The sequence below is a fragment of the Populus euphratica genome, unplaced genomic scaffold, assembly GCF_000495115.2.
Source record: "Populus euphratica unplaced genomic scaffold, PopEup_1.0 scaffold249.1, whole genome shotgun sequence".
NCBI lineage: Eukaryota > Viridiplantae > Streptophyta > Magnoliopsida > Malpighiales > Salicaceae > Populus > Populus euphratica.
In genome coordinates this window covers 232,531-250,411 of record NW_011500130.1, presented here as the reverse complement: position 1 = coordinate 250,411, position 17,881 = coordinate 232,531, and the positions used below count along the sequence as shown (strand labels likewise).

General features: G+C 32.2%; 1 protein-coding gene across 1 annotated transcript; it reads right to left on the bottom strand.

Annotated features, from left to right (window-relative positions):
• LOC105110370 (protein argonaute 1-like) lies at positions 1–7,771 on the bottom strand. The gene is made up of 22 exons (XM_011005393.1): positions 7,604–7,771; positions 6,165–6,826; positions 5,843–6,051; positions 5,457–5,606; positions 5,248–5,381; positions 4,994–5,103; positions 4,688–4,794; positions 4,460–4,598; positions 4,266–4,382; positions 3,746–3,853; positions 3,580–3,651; positions 2,958–3,080; positions 2,692–2,857; positions 2,017–2,276; positions 1,777–1,919; positions 1,547–1,609; positions 1,411–1,474; positions 1,162–1,297; positions 1,002–1,075; positions 803–897; positions 646–677; positions 1–525 (listed from the first exon to the last, which is right to left on the bottom strand). Exons 2-22 carry the CDS (start codon positions 6,816–6,818, stop codon positions 308–310), a joined length of 3,174 nt encoding a protein of 1,057 aa, XP_011003695.1. The 5' UTR covers positions 6,819–6,826; positions 7,604–7,771; the 3' UTR covers positions 1–307.
• Positions 7,772–17,881: the final 10,110 nt, after the last annotated feature.

Sequence of the window (17,881 nt, the reverse complement as noted above, 5' to 3'; positions counted from 1 at the left end):
TGGCAGGAAGATGACCAGATGCATGAAAAATGAAATCCCAGTTTCATGGGGAGGATTAAGAGTTTTAAGATTCAATGATACTCGATGCCATACACACAGCATGAGCTGAAAGCAGCTTTCTGATCACGGCAGTATGAGTGGCAATTTAAAAGCAAATATCTACCGGCCAGATGACACAAAAACCAAAGCAAAGCACAGCCATCATGATATTCTACTTCAGAGCACGCAGGGGCCTCCCGCTTTCCCAGCAGAACAGTTTCAACTAGTAAAATTAAATGCCCATCCAAAAGTAGGATTTCCAACGATCCTAGCAGTAGAACATAACCCGCTTGACATTCTCCTTCAAGGCAGGTAAAGGCCTCACAGCAGCATTAGCACCGGGTCCACGCGTTGGACGAGGACCCCCACCAGCACCTCCACGACCACCAGCCATGCCACTTGCAATTGATTCACTGTCTGATGTCTCTGGCTCCATGTAGAAACGGGCTCGAAATGCAGCAAGATGAGCATAGTATGCAGGTGGCACTGCAACATCATAAAGCAAGCAAGAGTGGAAGTTATTAGTCTAGTACAATCCATGCTTGTATTGACGTGAATCATGTGGGCGCTGTGTTTTTTTTTTTTTTTGGGGGGGGGGTGGCTTACCTATGGAAACAGATCGCGTGCATCGGGCATATCTGGAAGGGAAAAAAAAGAGTAGCAAGACCAAAATTAGAGCTAAAATAATAGTAGAATGATAAGGAAAGGAAATAAATCAATAAACTATCAAGACATCATACTGTAAAATTAAAGACAAACTTACGTGTAGCAAAGATTGTTTGTCAGGGACTGCAGCCCATCAGCAGTAAACTTGTTCTCATCCCAAAGTACATGGTAATGAGCTGGACGGCTTGTGCCCTGTTGTTGGCGGCCATTGGTGAGAAATCAAAAGCATCAAGTGCTCTACAGCAATCAGAATTACACAAGGAAATGTGAATCTTGTGCAGAAATGCGAGTCTTACCTGAATCCCAGCATGACTACACAAATAGAAGTCGAATTCAGTGGGATGGCAGATCTTCGAGTCCACAACAGTACCTACCATATGAAGTGTTTAGCGAAACATGGCACACAAATCTAAAGCAAATGGGAACACAATTCTATCACCAAGCCAGATTTATTACCAGGCAATATATTCCCACTCCTGTCAACAGCATTGCGGTCACGGTGATCATTTGCAAACAGCCTTGTGTGATGACGCTTCTGAACCACAACAAATGTCACAGGAGGCTGGTAATTGGGCTCTAAAGAAGCACATGCCTGAGGTTGACAAGCAGACAAATGGGAAATTAAGAGGGCTTACAAAATCCAACAAGATAATGACCAAATAGAAAAGAAAAAACCTAGATCGCTTCAAGGAAAAGCAGTTTTACCTTGCGAATAGCATCAAGTTCATACAACAAAACTTGATAAAACTGTCCTTCACTGACACCATCTCTGGAAAATAATGACACCATTAGACATGGCAGCAATGCACCAAAAAAAAAAACAGGGAGAACAGGATAATACCTGTAGAATATAATTCGCTGTGGCTTCTGCCCGGTTGCCCTACGGAAGGATATGAGAAGTTCCCTGCATTATAGAAAAAGACATTCAAACCATCTAACCACAAAAAGCTATTCTTTGAACAGAGACAGATTAGTAGTTGACTCAATGGTCAACTAACAATAACCCTAACTTTAATGCACCAAAGACAAGCTTGAAGAGAGAGGAAGTACAAGAGGAGAGGTAAATCATACTTGATCATGCCACCAGACACTGTCCCCCGTACAGGATCCTGCCATGTTTTATATAAATCTTGAATAAGCTCTTGTCGATGGGCTTGAGCACAAACCAGGCCAGCATATTTGGTAACCTCTGGCCAATCTTGCGAAGCCACAACCTACATTCCAATTGTATTAATCAGCCAAAAAAACTAAGCGGGTGAAAAAATAAAACCATGAAGGCATTCAGAGGCTGAAGATAGAAGATTTGCATACGGCTGCAATAGATGGGCTTGAGTCCTCCCCAGGATGAGGATGAGTAACATCAGCACCAAAAATAATAGTAGGTCGATCGCTGACTAGAGGGATACGTCTAGATATTGCATCCACAAGTACTGTATTCCTTCCTCCAACCTTCACATTTATCTTCAAAGCCACATTAGCAAGATACTGCTTGCTCATTTTGAACACATGCTTTGTCAAACAGCACTGAGAAACAAGCCCAAGATCTGTCTCACAAATACGCTTCAAATCACCTGCAACAAAAGGAAAACATATTGTGAACTGCAAAATGAATTATATGAAGTACCTAAGAAAACAAACTTTTAAAAACATACAATGGTAAGGGAAGCTTTATAACAGCTAAACAAAATTAAAAACACACGTATAGATCTTTTAAACTGCACATACAATTTTCACTCTCCGCGTACTTTCTGAGAATAAAAAATTATGCACAAATATATTCAGATGCATATTAAAGCAGAGATTTCGTCAGAATTTTCCCTATAAATTTGGCAGTCATCAACAGCGATTTTAATTCAAATACAAAACTGTTGGCATGAAATAAGAAATAATAAAATAACAATAAAACTTGTCAATACCCTCTGGTTTGATAAAATAAGAACAAGACCACACAGGCATCATCAACTTGACTGAAATCCAGTCTCTTACCATAAAGAGAACCATTGTTGTCAGGGAGAATCACAATAAGCAAGTCAAGTTCCTTGCCATGGGGCCGGAGCTTGGTCATTGCTTCATGGTATCGATTTTTCAAAACCCTTTCTACATGCTCAGGACGACCACTGACAGGAGCCAGCAATGGCTCAAGAGCAAAGTCCTGTGTAAAAACCCACAATCCAATGTTTAGAGATGAACAAAATTTAAGTCCAAAAAGAAATTGGAAGCAGATGCCTGAAGGGAATGTGCAAGTTAAATACCATGCCAGAAATTTGACACATTTGAGCAAGTTCATAGCAAAATCCTCGGGCCACACTGTCTTGCACATTTCGTGAAAAATTGACGCAGATCCAATTATTCACTCTTCCCCCATTGACCATTTTCTGCCACATGATGACAATTAACAAATTTAGTCTTCTAACTTGAAAGGAAATATTTCACCCCCAAACCAGAGTACCAATAACCAGCCAGTAATGAAAGAGTGTGTGCGCGCGCACAAGAAAGTTGCATTAATGCTTGTGATCTTGTGAGCAAAGATCAAAGTGAGCCTAACATCCACAACACGTACAACTTCAAATAGCATATCTAACATTACTCATTATAGACATATCTCTACTAAAGCCAACCACCATCCTTGCTGACTAGAGATGGTCCCAGGGCATAAAGGGTAAATCTCTAGCCTCCCTCCCATTTTTCCTCTTTTCCTACCACTCACTAACCACAATTCAGACAGACTACTTTCTAGATCTCACTGAGTTATAAACACAAACTGGCAACTTCACATTTAAACAAACAGCAGGAGAAAGCAAAAAAAAGCAGAGACAAACTACAGATAGACCACAGTTGATGTGAAATGCATATGGCTATTATATCAAGCAATACCTTATTCATCATATTCCACTGCCCAACTTGAGGAAGACAATCCTTCTCTCTGCCCGTGTCATGATACTTAAGCTGCAAAGACAGAAGGCAGCAACCGATGGGCACTTACAAAAAGATGTAAGTTTTGAATAGGTGACAAAACACATAGAAAACAAAGACTATTTACCCATGGGGGAGGCAGAATGCGAGCTTCAACTGAAGCTAGCTTATCACTGATTTTGATACCAAACTCCTTTGCATATGGATCATTGTGGTATGCATTGTGATAAACCGTCTGCACAAGCAATCAAGCATGTTAGGAGAATAATATTTCACAATTTGCTACTAAACTTTTAGGCATAAATAACTAACTAAAGGAAGCTCCTAACTCATAGCTAGAGCACTTCAAGTCAAAAAAAATTATGCCAACATTAGCACAATTGGCAATCCATATCTTAAAATATAAATATATTAGCACTCTTGTTATTGACAACTAAAAAAAAAAAAAGGAACCGGTAATTTAAAAAAATAGTTGAGCATGAAAAAATAATTTTTTAAAAAAACAATGCATAAAAGTTCAAGAAAGCAAAAGAACCATTTAAACAGAAGGACTAATATATACAGCCAATAGAATCTTGAAGTATCCAGCAAGGTTGCAATCACGGTACAAACATACTCACTACATTATACCAGCATAATAATCTTACCTGCATAATATCTTTCTCCCTTTCGTGAGGACGTTGGCAGGTCACCTTCAACAATGCAGTTATCTGTCTCTCGTTCAATCTTTTGGAGTACCTCTGACCCTCAACAATCTTGCAGACCTGTTTTCAAGGGATAATTCATAAGCAGGTACACCCATAAACTGACTACACAGTGGAAATGAAGAAATATGTATTACCTCCATAGGCAAATAATTAGGTCTCTGTTGATTTCCTACTTGTAGACAAGGCCACTGAGGGTGTTGAATTACAAAACCATAGGTTTCGTAGAAGTACTCCACAACAGATTTCAGGGTTCCTCTTTCATCAACTGGGAAACTAGCACAGAAAAAAATTATGTCACCCACTAAGACCAATTTAGTGCGTCCAAATTCTAACATATACTTATCATAGAGTATGAAACTCACGTCAGCTCCCGTGTTGCCTGTGATGTTAAGCCAGAAATACGGTACTTTCTGCGCATATTTCCACGGTGTGTAACTTCAACTTTGACACCTCTTAGCGCCTTTTTAATCTTTAAATAGAGAAGAAAGTGTTCATGTCTTCTAATAGATAAATCAATTTGAGAAAATTGTAGAGTGCAGAAACCAAGAAGAAATGTGTTATAGAAATTGTAGCAAATGACTATTAACTGTTTTATAAAATGGAATATACCTCACAACTAAATCAAATGAGGCAGAGTTGTAATAAAAAAATAAGACATAAATTCTAACCTTAACACGATCAGAATCAGACAATGGTCTAGAGGAAACATCACGATTTAATAATTGAGTCACAAAATCAATGACTGGCAGTGGCTCAATGAAGGCCGTGGATGACATATCTGCATCACAGAAAAGCCATTAAAATGCAAAGAAAATTCATTACATACTTGTCGAATTACAGTACAGAAAAATAATTACAAGTGTGCAAGAGATGGACTTTAACAAGACCCTATGTGAAAACAAATTTAATCAATAGAACATACCAATGTTCAGTGATAGTCCCATCTGAGTAGGACGAATACTTTGATAGAAACCACGCCAACTCTCCAAGCCCTCACCAAGTGATTGTCTCCTTCCTAGGTCAGGGGAATAAAATGATCGACCCACAGGGCAATACCTACAGTTCATCAGCAACCACACTTTAGCATGCAGAAGTGACAGTGCACAAGTAAATACATTGGCTACAGGCTACCTAGCAGTAGGCAATTCACGCAGAACTATATCAAGAACTTGAAGGGCTTCCTGAGGCGCATCAGCTTGCTGTCCCCGCAAAAAAAGTCCCAAGTGGTGCAGGTCAGCACGAGCAGCCAATTTGATTGTAACTTTGAATTCTCTCTCTCTCCTGCAAGAAGAAAGGTATTTAACAGCATGAAACAAAGAAACAAAGCAAAGGCAATCACCCCATTATGATACCACAAGAGAGAATATTAAGCTGGATAAAATTTGGCATTTTGAAGTGTTGTTTCTCCCCGGACAAGAACCAGAATGCAAATCCCAGAGATTGAACCAAAAAAAGCCCCCCTAGAATGAAAAAAGTACATTAAAAGAAACCATAAAAAAGGCAGAAAATAAAGGAACCTCGGCCCGCCTGATCCATCATCATCGTCAATGAGGGTGATCTTGAAATCTTTCGCCTGAAAAGGAAGTGCTCCGGCAGTATATAGACTCTTCCGTCCATCATAAGCAGGAAGTCGCTTTCCAAGATGAGATTCCCGGTACAGTTTAACCAGTTGTTCCATTACAGCTCGATTAACACCCCTTGATGTCACCTCTGGTGTTATGGTGACCTATTCCCATCAACAAAACCAATTAAACACATGCAACAATAATTGATGAAACACAAATTATCAACAGAAGGAGCACAAATTATCAACAGGAGGATGTAGAAACAGTCACTCACATCATATTGGTGCAAATCCTTATCTGGTAGCTCAGCAAAGAAGTGATTAGCCTTTACAATACACCTAATGCCAGTGCTACCTTTTCCTGGTCGAAGAGGGAACCTCACTGATTTACTTGAGGCTGGCAGCGGCTGAATCGCCTGGCTAGAAGAACCTGCTTGCTCAACAGATAGTTGCTGCAGCTGCTGCGATACAGTTGCTAGCGATGGCTCTGGTGATCGCATCGAAGAACTTGCCTCGGATGGCGTGGGCTGAGTGGTCACCGCAGCTGGATAAGGAGCTGGGGTAGCTTGGTGCAGCTCGGGTGCTGGTGGTCTAAATCCACCTGAAGATGGCACTCCGCGGCCACCTCCAGTACGACCACCATATCCTCGACCTCCTTGCTGAGGTTGCCCTCTTCCCCGGCCCTGGTACTCAGGGGCTCCACCATATTGCTGTTGTTGCATCCCTCCCCGGCCTCGTCCACCACCATACCCACCTCCACGACCTCCTTGCTGGGGACCCCAACCCCTTCCACCTTGGTATCCTCCTCCCTGTTGAGGTGGACCACTCCTCTCAGCTGGGGGCTGGGCACCTCGACCAGTATCAGTTTCCTGTGACTCAGAACTCTCACCCCTACTTTGAGGAATTTCAGTTCTTCTCTTCCTCACCATGATGATACCTACAAGAGCAAAACACTTCTAACATGAGTGAATCCCGTTAAATGATAGCAAATCTCACGCCAAACAGCAGATAGCATAATAAGCAACACCTACAAATTGGACCAAAAACAAAAGGCAATAATGAAAAAGCAAGATCATTAAAGCATAACTATACAATTAAAATAGCAAGAGTGAACACTTAAAAATTAATTCCGCTCCCCCGACGAACAAGTAAATCGAACGTTAGCAGCAAATTTCGAAACAAAACTCATTCTAAAGAAAAACAAAAACAACAGTCTCAACAGCCCTAAGCATTCGACCGTATACACGATGGAAATGATAAAACTACCCTAAGATTTCAAAAAGTAAAAAAAAGAAACAAAATCAAAATAGACATTCAGTTCATAATCAAGCATTAAACAAAAAAAATAAACAAAAGAAAATTCCAGAGTTCGCTTTCGTAGACAACAAAAAAATGCCATATAAAATTTAAATAATAAGAACGCAACACTGATCTTACAACGAGAACAGAAACCCTAGTTCGAAAAATCTACACTAAAGTCGCTCGATACTCCATAAAACCACTTAAAATCCTAAAAATAAACCACTACATAGCCACAGCGAAAAGATCTCGCCATCCAAAACCAGAACACTGCATTTTACAGCTAAAGGAGGCAAACGGTGACTGAAACCAAACAGATCTGTGTGAAACAAGTACGAAATCACTGAAAGCTGTCAAACACGGTAGATCCAGAGTCAACGGGTAGTGAGAGGAAGAGGAGAACCAGTAGCATCACCTGATAGCAGTTATCGGAAAACAACTTTTCGGTCACCGGAGAGTAAAAACGACAAAAAGAAGGGTGACCGTACAGCACTATGATAACACTTCGTGTAGAGAGAGTGAGAGAGAAAAGATAAAAATAAAAAATAAAAAAAAAAGAAAAAGAAGAAAAAAGAGAGAGCTCCTTGTAAAATACCGAAATCTCCTAAAATGGTCGTTATAAAGAAGAGGTTAGGTGTTTTGAAAATGACAACTCTGTCCCTACTCTACTTTATAGAGAAGGGAGCACTGCTAGACTGCTAGGGCTTTTGTAGCATTTGACACGTAGATCCTGAGCTGGATGGTTTGAGATTTTTTACTTGTTGGGATTGTGTGACGTGGCAATTATTTTATTTTTTATTTGTTGGGAGTTATGAGACTTCGTTGTTCCGGATCTTTATTTGTCGTATATCAAAAGGAATATATGAATTGATTTATTTTAATTTTTTGATATCGAGTTATATTTTTAGGATATAAGGTGTTACTATTGGGGGGGGGGGGCAATTAAAGGAAATATTGGGTGGTAAGACCTTTTACATGGTAGAAGACAAATTACTGTTTCTATCTATTGTATGTATTTACGAAAAAGTTCTCCAATAAAATCATATATATATATATATGGGACAGTCGAAATAATTATATAGAAAGAAATAAAATAAAGAAGCCATCAACAATATTATTAATGTGGATCTTTACATGAGTGGAGAAAGATAAGATATTTCAGGCTAGCTGGAGCTAGATTCGACATATTTTTTGTTGTTTTAAATTATTATTTTAGATTTTTTATAGTTTTGATGTATTTGTATTAAAAAAAAATTAAAAATATAAAAAATTATTTTAATATATTTTCAAATAAAAAATACTTTACGAATCCACTATTATTATATTTTCAAACTTTTTTCATTACATTTAAGTGATTGTCTTGCATTGCATTTTCACTTGTGTTTAGGTGCATTTATTTTGAAAAAATTAAATTCTTGATTTTATTTTTTTTTTTTAATAATTTTGATATGCTGATATTAAAAAATAAAAAAATTTAAAAAATATATTTTAATATATTTTTAAATTAAAAAGCTATTTACATAATAATAAAAAGTTCTTTGAAGTGTGATGACAGTTTTTTTTAATTATAATTTATTTAAAAATACATTAAGATAGCTTTTAAAAACACTATATTTTTTTTTTACCTTACCAAACACGCTATATTATAATTGCTTTCAAGATCTATCTATTTATATAGATTGCAGAAGCCACGTGCTAAAAATGCATTCATTGAATATGGTGAAGGTGAAAAGTTTTGATGGAGATGTATATATTTGTAAATATAAATGGCTTTGCTTAGGGAAAAAATGCACTGGGATTGTATTATTATTATTATTGCTGCTACTTCCAATGTATTTATTGGTTAACATACGCACCTATGAAATATCAAATTGAATAATTGCTTTAAGTAGATCTAAGCAGGCCATTCCAAAAAAAAACATTTACATGCATGACATATTGTGTTAATTTGGTTATATATTAAAAAAAAATCAAAGAGATTAGTTTTTCATTTCAAAGCGAACAGTGTAATAATCATTTCACTATTTTCAACAGAAATCATTGACTATGGAAGATAATATAGTTTTTTACCAAATTACATCAATTATTACTAAATTGATGGGAAGTAACTTTATTAAAATTACCATCTAGCTTCACTGATTACTTTTTTAAGCATGGGTTAAATTACCCTTAAAAGGGAAAAACATTGAATTGGCATTTAAGAGCTTTTTCCTGTTTTCATTTTGGTCTTTTACTATATATTGATTAAGTGGAATTTAGTATATTGATAAATATAAAATATTATTTAAAAATTAAAAGTAATTAATGCAGGTATATATACACAATGGTGCAATCATGAACTTTTTCATCTTCTTCCCTTTTATTCTTTTTCATTTTCTTGAGTTTTGTACACGCCCCTAAGTATATATTTTACCGGTTGTATTTGTATAAATATTGGTTCTTGTTTATTTATTATTATTGATTTTGCTTTTAATATTTTTCAAAGTTTATTTTGTTTTTCAATTCTATCTATTTAAATTTAATTTCATTCAATTTTTTGTATGAAATTTGGTTATAATTCTTTTTATTGCTTTTTTTTTATCATTTTCTTTATTTATTTTATTTTTTAATTTCACTCATCATTATTTTATTTCATTTAATTTTTATATTATATTTGATGCTTATTTTTTAGATTGCATTTTTTATTTTGTTTTTTTAATATTTTTATTGATTTGTTTTTCAATTTTATCCAATGATATTTGGATGGATGGGATTTTACTTTATAATTTTTTCATGTTTATATTATATGAAGTGATTTTAAACCCATAATCCTCATCATAAATTTTAAAAATTAGCATGATTTGACTTTAATTTTTTTTAAATCTATATTTTTTAATTTCATTATTCAATACGACGTTAGCGAGGCTTGAGATTCGTGAATTTTTTTACTTTTTTTTATATGAGGTTTTTATGAATTTTTTTACATGATTTTGTTTATTTATTTTATATCTCATCATCTAACTTATCTAAGAGTTGACATCTAGCATTTTATTTAATTTTTTGATATAGTATTATTTTAATCTTATATTCAATCCTTGAATTTAGCATACTAATTCAAGTTGGGCTTTTATCCTTTTTTAATATTGATTTTTTTAGTGAGTTCTTCAATATTTATTTTGTTGTGAATAAAGTTTATTGACAATTGGGTTTTAAATTTTATATAATTTTTCTCTATAAAAGCATCTTATTCTCTTTTAATTTTTATTTTGTTATCAAATAAGATTGTTAAAATATTTTTAAAAAATAAAGAGTATCTTTTTATAATAATGACAAGTGATTTTTTTATTAATTATTGTTTTTTCTTTTGTTTTTATTTATAATCATATTATTGTTAAATTAATTGAGTTCATTAAATCTATTCAAATTAACTATCAAGGTTCTGATTTTTTTTTACTTTTTTATAAATATTATTATTTTTTAACAAAATACTATTGAGCCCAACTATATAGTAAATCAATCCTATAAAATAATTTAGAAGAAATGGCATAAAAAAAATTACAATCTAGTGGGAGTGGAAAAAAAAGGGTAAGTGGGTTAAAGTGCGGTGGAAGGGATATAGTTATGAAAATAAAGATGGGGAGAGCAACGAGGTTTATACAATCCGCGTGATTGGCCACGACTCGTCTTTCACAAACACGCAACCACTAACTTACTCGCCATTTCCCCTACTCGCTCCATCCACTCGACACCTGTTTTGTCCTCTCGTGACCAAGGCTTCACGTCCATAAATACCGAAATACCCATTACTGTCATTTAATTGCTGTCGCCTATAATCAGATGTCCAATCAAGAAAATAATAACAGCTAATTATAATAATCAAGGGGCGGCTTGGAATCGGTTATAAAAGGTATTTAATAAAAAGAAAAAATATTTTTTTATATTTTTAAATTAACGGCATTTCATAAAAAGAAAAAATATTTTTTTAATATTTTAAAATTATTTTAATATGCTAATATTAAAAATAATTTTAAAAAATAAAAAATCATTTTCATATATTTTTAAACAAAAAATATTTTAAAAAGTAAATAAAATCATACCCCGACACCCCTTTCAAGTATAATGTAAAATTAAGGAAAATTTAATTTAATTTAATTTAATTTGGGTTTAAAAGTAGACGTTGCTTTCTATAAGATTCTTTGTATATTTTGAAAGTATTGTCAACTGCTTCGTTAACAATCTCTAGGCTACTTCGAGAACAAGTAGGGAGAAAGTGGGTAATGGGCCTAATGGGTCAAAGGACTTAGGAGCTGTCGCCGTGACCACTTTTGTTATAGTCTGACCAGCTGTAGCTGTCACAACCTTGGTTTCCGTGTTTTGTAGCGGTGCTGGATTATTTTTTATAAAAATATATATTTAGATATTAAAACCTAGTTACAAATTTACATAAAAATGTGTTTTGATAAATATATAATGATTTAAATTAAAGCTAGTCAATGATGTTAAATCCGTAACCCTATATTATATCATTAGAATAATTTAATAAAAAATTACAAAAATATTTTTAATAAACATGTTAAATTTTTAATTTTATAACTTAAATAATTAGACTTGAAATATTTAATTTATAAAAATTATAATTTGAAATTTGAAAAAAATCAATCATATAAATAGATTTAAAAAAATAATAATTCAACACATAAAAATTCAAATAAATATTACTACTATTATTAATAAATAATATAATAATTATTATTACTATTACTATTATTATTACTACTGCTATTATTATTATCACTTATTATTACCACCACAACTATTATTATTTTTATTACTATTATCATTTTTATTTTTTTAATTTCCCTCATATTATTCTTATTATTATTATTATCATTCTTACCATTATCTAATTTCCCTCACATTATTCTTATTATTATTATCATTCTTACCATTATCATTACTAATAATATTATTATTACTAATATTATTGTTACAAAAATCATAACTATAATTTTTATTTTTATTACCATTATCAATACAAATATTATTATCATCACCATCATTATCATTATAATATATTATTACAACTATTATTATAATTTTTATCATCATCATCATCGTTATTATTATTATTATAATTAAAAAATAGAAAATCATAAACTTGATTTGAAGGATAAAATTAAAAACTATAAAAACTTTAACAAGAAAATCAAGAAAAATAATAAGAAATCAAAAGAAAATACATCAAATTCAAATCATTATTTTTATCATTTAAAAAATAAAAAATCATAAATTTAGTTTCATAAGTAAAATTAAAAGTAATAAAAAATTTGACAAAAAAACAAAGAACACAAAAGAAATTAAAAGAAAAAGGAACTAAATTGAAACATATTACATATACAAATTAGAAATTGATGATGAAAACAAAAAACCCTTTCACAAAAGGAAAACTTACCAAAATAATAAAATCAAAACTAAAAAGAATGCATTTGAAATGCCAAAAATAATAAGGACCATAGTGCTTTTATAAAGGTAAGAGAGAGAAACAAATGAAAAAAAAGGTTATTAATGATAAATCCACCATATTTGGACTACTTGCGCCACTAATTATGGAATATGAGACATCGAGACATCAAATGAGACAATGAAAGCCAATTTTTACCACTAGGAATCACAACATGCGTCGCTCAAAGTATATGGTGGCTCCCATACACTCGAAGCTTTTTCAAAATAAATTTTTTTATTTTAATGTTAAATTGCATCACCATCTTTAACCAAACCAAAATTTAACAAAAAAAAAACTGGGAGTAAAAGACCTTAATATCCCGATCGTAATGAATTAAATTTCTTAGATCTAGGTGTACATATTTACTAATGTGTGATTTAAACCTGGCTCAAGTGCACACGAGTCTGACACAACACATAGGATAATTATTCCTTTATACCCCTGGGTGTATAAAAGTACTTTAAGAGTTGATTTTATTTCAATTGATATTAATGTTATGATAAAGTTATTCCCATCAATGTTAAATATTGTGTACGAAATAAGATATAAAAATCTTTTATAGTTATACTATTTGTTCATCATCATTAATGACATGTAAATGTAATTTCCATCAATATTAATATTATGTAAAACATATTTATACCAGCATTAACGTCGATATAAAAGACTTTTTTCTTACAATGATATTAAAAAGAAAAAAGACTTTTGATTCTTTAAGCATAACATTAAGGCTTAAAATACAAGGGTTATAAATTCCTAGTTGAACCACTCGGGTAAAAAGATTCATGATCTTTATTTTCTTATCTAACATTTTTAAAGATTTTATTACATAAAAACTAAAAGCAAGTGTTTTTGTTCTTAGATTTTAACGCTTTTCTCTTCATATATAATAATCCATTACTATAAAGTCACTATCTTAATAATCAAAGTATATTAAAACCCTACAAAAAGATTATTTTCTAGGAACTGAAACTTCTACCATCAATTATCTACTCTTTATGTCCCTAGGAATGAAATATTGATGTAAACATGTGATCATCTATTTTTTCATTAATCAAACATTATTCCTAAGTATATTGGATCCTAAAAGACCATCAATTGGTGTCGTATGTGAGAAAGAAATAAAGAAAATTCATCAACTACTTTTCCAAAGCTAGTTCTCAATGCCTACAATCACTATTAATGACAAACGATTAAGAAACCCTTGGGGTAAGACATGTTACAGACCTATCTGCAAAAGTTGACATATCTGTTATACCAGTCCCTTCAGAGTTTCAACAGCTCATTAATAAGGTGTATACCTAAGTCATTTTGGCTTTCTAATGACAACATCAAACCTCGCCACACCAGCTAGCTCTAATACATGATATAGCTCCTTTATTACCAATCTCTCAACCACAAGTTATCCCTTCTATCAGAAGACATTTACCATGTCTAGAAGAGGTAAGATAAAATGATGTGAACAACTTTCCACTCGAACGATCCACTAGCCCTCTAAGAGTTCATTCTCATCAACATAAAACTCTTATAATAAGCAATCAATCCAAACATAATCCCTCTTGTAACCGTGGGAAAAAAATCATCCACTAATCTCGTTATTCTATATTGGAATCATTTAACACTCATGAGCCTATTAGGTAAAAGTTTAAAAGAAATATGGATGATCGACATCTTTGCAGAACTCTTACTATTTAGGTACCACAACAGGTTTTTATTGGCTAGCAATTCTTGGCAATTTAACTAACTTGGTGAAATAATGTAATCAATGCTGATCTAGAGACAACACTATGTAGAATTGACCACCATATTAGGTCAATTCCCAAAGTTCATAAAGAACAAACAGTTCATTGTAGTGGCAGTGGACTAGTTCATCAAATTGGTTGAGTTTAAAGTTTTAGTTGATATTACCACTAAAAAGATCATTTCATTTTTATGGAAGAAAATCATTTGAAAATTTAGGATTTTAAAGGTATAAATCACTAATAATAGGATAATTGTAAGATGAAGGACTAATATCAAAAGCTTCTTATTAACTATTGATTCTTTCTAATGTCTTATTCTTAGACAAATAGCTAGACCGAACTCACCAATCACATCCTGCTTATTAGACTCAAGAAAAAAAAAACATACACCAGATCAAATAGACATAATTGATGAATGAGATTTTATGGGCTTAAAAGACCACTCAGAAGATATCTACTGATGATACTCTTTTCTCCCTCACTTAAAGGATCGAGTCTATAATCCTAGCAGAGATTGGATGCCTAAGTCATCTAGTAGTCTATTACACATCACAAACAAGGCCTTAACACAAATCTGAATCTCTAAAAAGAAACTCGCTCGATCATAACAATAAGAAATAAAGCCTATCAATATAGAATAACTTGATACCACAATGCTAGAGTCAAAAATAGAAAATTTAAACTTTAGGGATTGGTATTGAAAAAGTTATAGGCTATTGACAATAGAGAAAGTAAATGAAAACTAGCTCTAAAATGGAATGGTCCCTTTAAAATTATCAAGATAATGAAAGAAAATACTTACCATCTACAAGACATAGAGGAAGATAGTGCTCCTCACGATTGATACTTTGATCACTTGAAATAATATTATAGTTAATAAAATACAAGTTATTAATATAAACTGATTTATTTAAAGTAACCTCTCATCTATCTAGGGCAATAACCCCATAACTTTCCAAGGATATGATAAACTCGGTTTCCTAATGCAATTATATAATTTACATTGAAAGGGATCAATATGATCTACCTAGTGCGATTGCATATTTCTTTACATATGAGATTAATATGATGTATCTCTAGGGTAACAGCCCTATAACCTTCATAGGATGAGATATATTCGGTCTCTCTAGTGTTATTGTATAATTTACCTTGAGAGAGATCAACATGGTCTCTTTAGTATGATTGCACAATTCTCCAAAGATAATATAGGTTACTTTAGCAATGATGCTTTGCTCTTTTAAGAACAACAACCCAAAACTCCCTTATAGACCAAATTTGAAACCTCTCCATGTAATAATACCAATTTTCATTGATTGCTCAGAGGTTTTTTTAACAATCCACTAATAGATTCATTAGGAAGGACAGGAATATACCTAAAACCCATATTTCCTCTTGGTTCCAAGCAAAAAGCAAATTCCTCCTAAATCTTGTTAAAGTTAGATAAAGTTCAAATTTAATATTTTTTTTAAGTATAGGCTTTAAACTTATACACACAAGTAAATAGGGAGGTAAAAAGTAAAAATCAAACTCATTATAAAACCATAGTTCATAAATGAACCCTACATGAAGAAGGTTGTTTACACAATTCAAAGGAGTACGAGGGACCTAGTTTTAATTATTTAGGCCAGGCTCATTGGTAAGGTATACTCCATATTAGGCAGCTACAGCCCCAATAGGGGATACATTTGCAAAATCAAGCATTAGGATTGAATGGAAGATAACACTAAAGTCCATTTATATTCCACTAGATTGATTGAACATGACAAAGCCATAAAAAAAAAAAGTTATTTAAAAGAGTTAAATGGTCTCTCTTCAAGTAAATATTTTCTAAAAATTTTGATAGAGACTTCTTTGTATTTTCAATACTAAGTTATCGACTCAAAATCAAAACCTGTAAATAATAATCACAAACTCATTCCAAAATAATTAAGCATCACAACTCTACTATACACATCAATTTCCATATGCCTTGTAGTTTGTTTTTTTTAATAGTTAACATTGTATGATTTCATAGACAACATTTAAAACTAATTTATTCACAATAACATTAAGTTCTTAGGACACGAACACATTAAAATATAAATACAACAAAACTATATAAACAATTAAAGAAAGGTTGTTGTTCTTAATTACATATCCAGTAAAAGAATAATTTAAACATTTTAAAATTTCTTAATATACAAATGATATAAAATATAATATCAATACTTCCAATACAAAAATTAACTTAAACAAGGACTACCATTTATGCATCTACTTTCTAGCTCGATGATGCGATGTACCTAATAACATATTTATATAACATGTGAACATTTGATCAAACTAGAAAATTTACACTTATTAATAATATACAATTTAAATAAGGGTTATGTAAAGCAAACACAATAATATATGCATTAGCTCATTAAATGAAGTAGTTATTATATATATTAATTTAATTTAAATTTTATTTTTTACCAATCCTTTACTATACATCTTTTTCATTAACTAGGACATGACTTTCTCAAGTCTTCAATTAATTAGTATATTATATCTTAAGTTCAGGTAAGAAAGAAGAGAAAATAATTCAACTAATATGCCCATTTCAACATAGGATTATTTCTATTAACCAAGAAATAATCTTTCAACACGTCCATTTAACATGGTGTTATTTTCATTAACCAAGAAATTATCTTTCAATATGCCCATTTAAGAGGGCATTATTTCCATTAACCAGGAAATAATCTTTTGACACACCTATTTATTTAACAGGGCATTATTTCCAAGAATCAGGAAATAATTTTTCGGCATGCCCATTTATTTAGCAGAGCATTATTTTCATTAATTAATAAATAATCTTTCGACACGCCCATTTAACAGGGCATTATTTTCATTCTTTTTATTTCACAATCTCTACACTAAAATTATAACCAAACAAAATTTCTTCTAAAATACCAAATTTAAACAATTAATTTATTATAGGATATTTAACACCTACTTAGTGTTTTGAATGTGAAGCGGTCCCTTGATGTTGATTAGGTCCTGCAACCTCTTCTACACCATCATAAAAATCAACATGTCAATTTTTATTTATAACCAGATGATAAAAATCTCATTTCATTTTAAGTTAAGAAGAATAAACTTTTCTTTTTAACCCTTCACTGAAATTAACTTTCTAATTCTCTAACAATCTATCTAATTAATTTAAAATCACTCTTTTACATCAAGAAAATCCAAGTCAAAATTCTTTTTCTCATTTTTATATGTCATCGCTTGAATTCCTTAAGGAAAAAAGGTGAATATTTTATTTTTGTAACATGCTTTACCATTCCATTTATTAACATTTATAAGGCCATAAATTCTCACAATTCCTAAACAATTGTATAAGAGAGAGGGGTTTGTTTCTTCCATTTCTAAATTAAACAATTACCAATTAATAATTTATGCTTCCTAATATAGTTCAATCATAAGTTGCATCATTTCAATAATT

Excerpts from the sequence above, each read along its gene's own strand:
- LOC105110370 (XM_011005393.1), bottom strand. The coding sequence starts at position 6,818 with ATGGTGAGGAAGAGAAGAACTGAAATTCCTCAAAGTAGGGGTGAGAGT. Across the intron at positions 4,795-4,993 it reads CTGATTCTGATCGTGTTAAG|ATTAAAAAGGCGCTAAGAGG; the intron begins GTTAGAATTTAT and ends CTCTATTTAAAG. Across the intron at positions 4,599-4,687 it reads CAGGCAACACGGGAGCTGAC|TTTCCCAGTTGATGAAAGAG; the intron begins GTGAGTTTCATA and ends TTTCTGTGCTAG.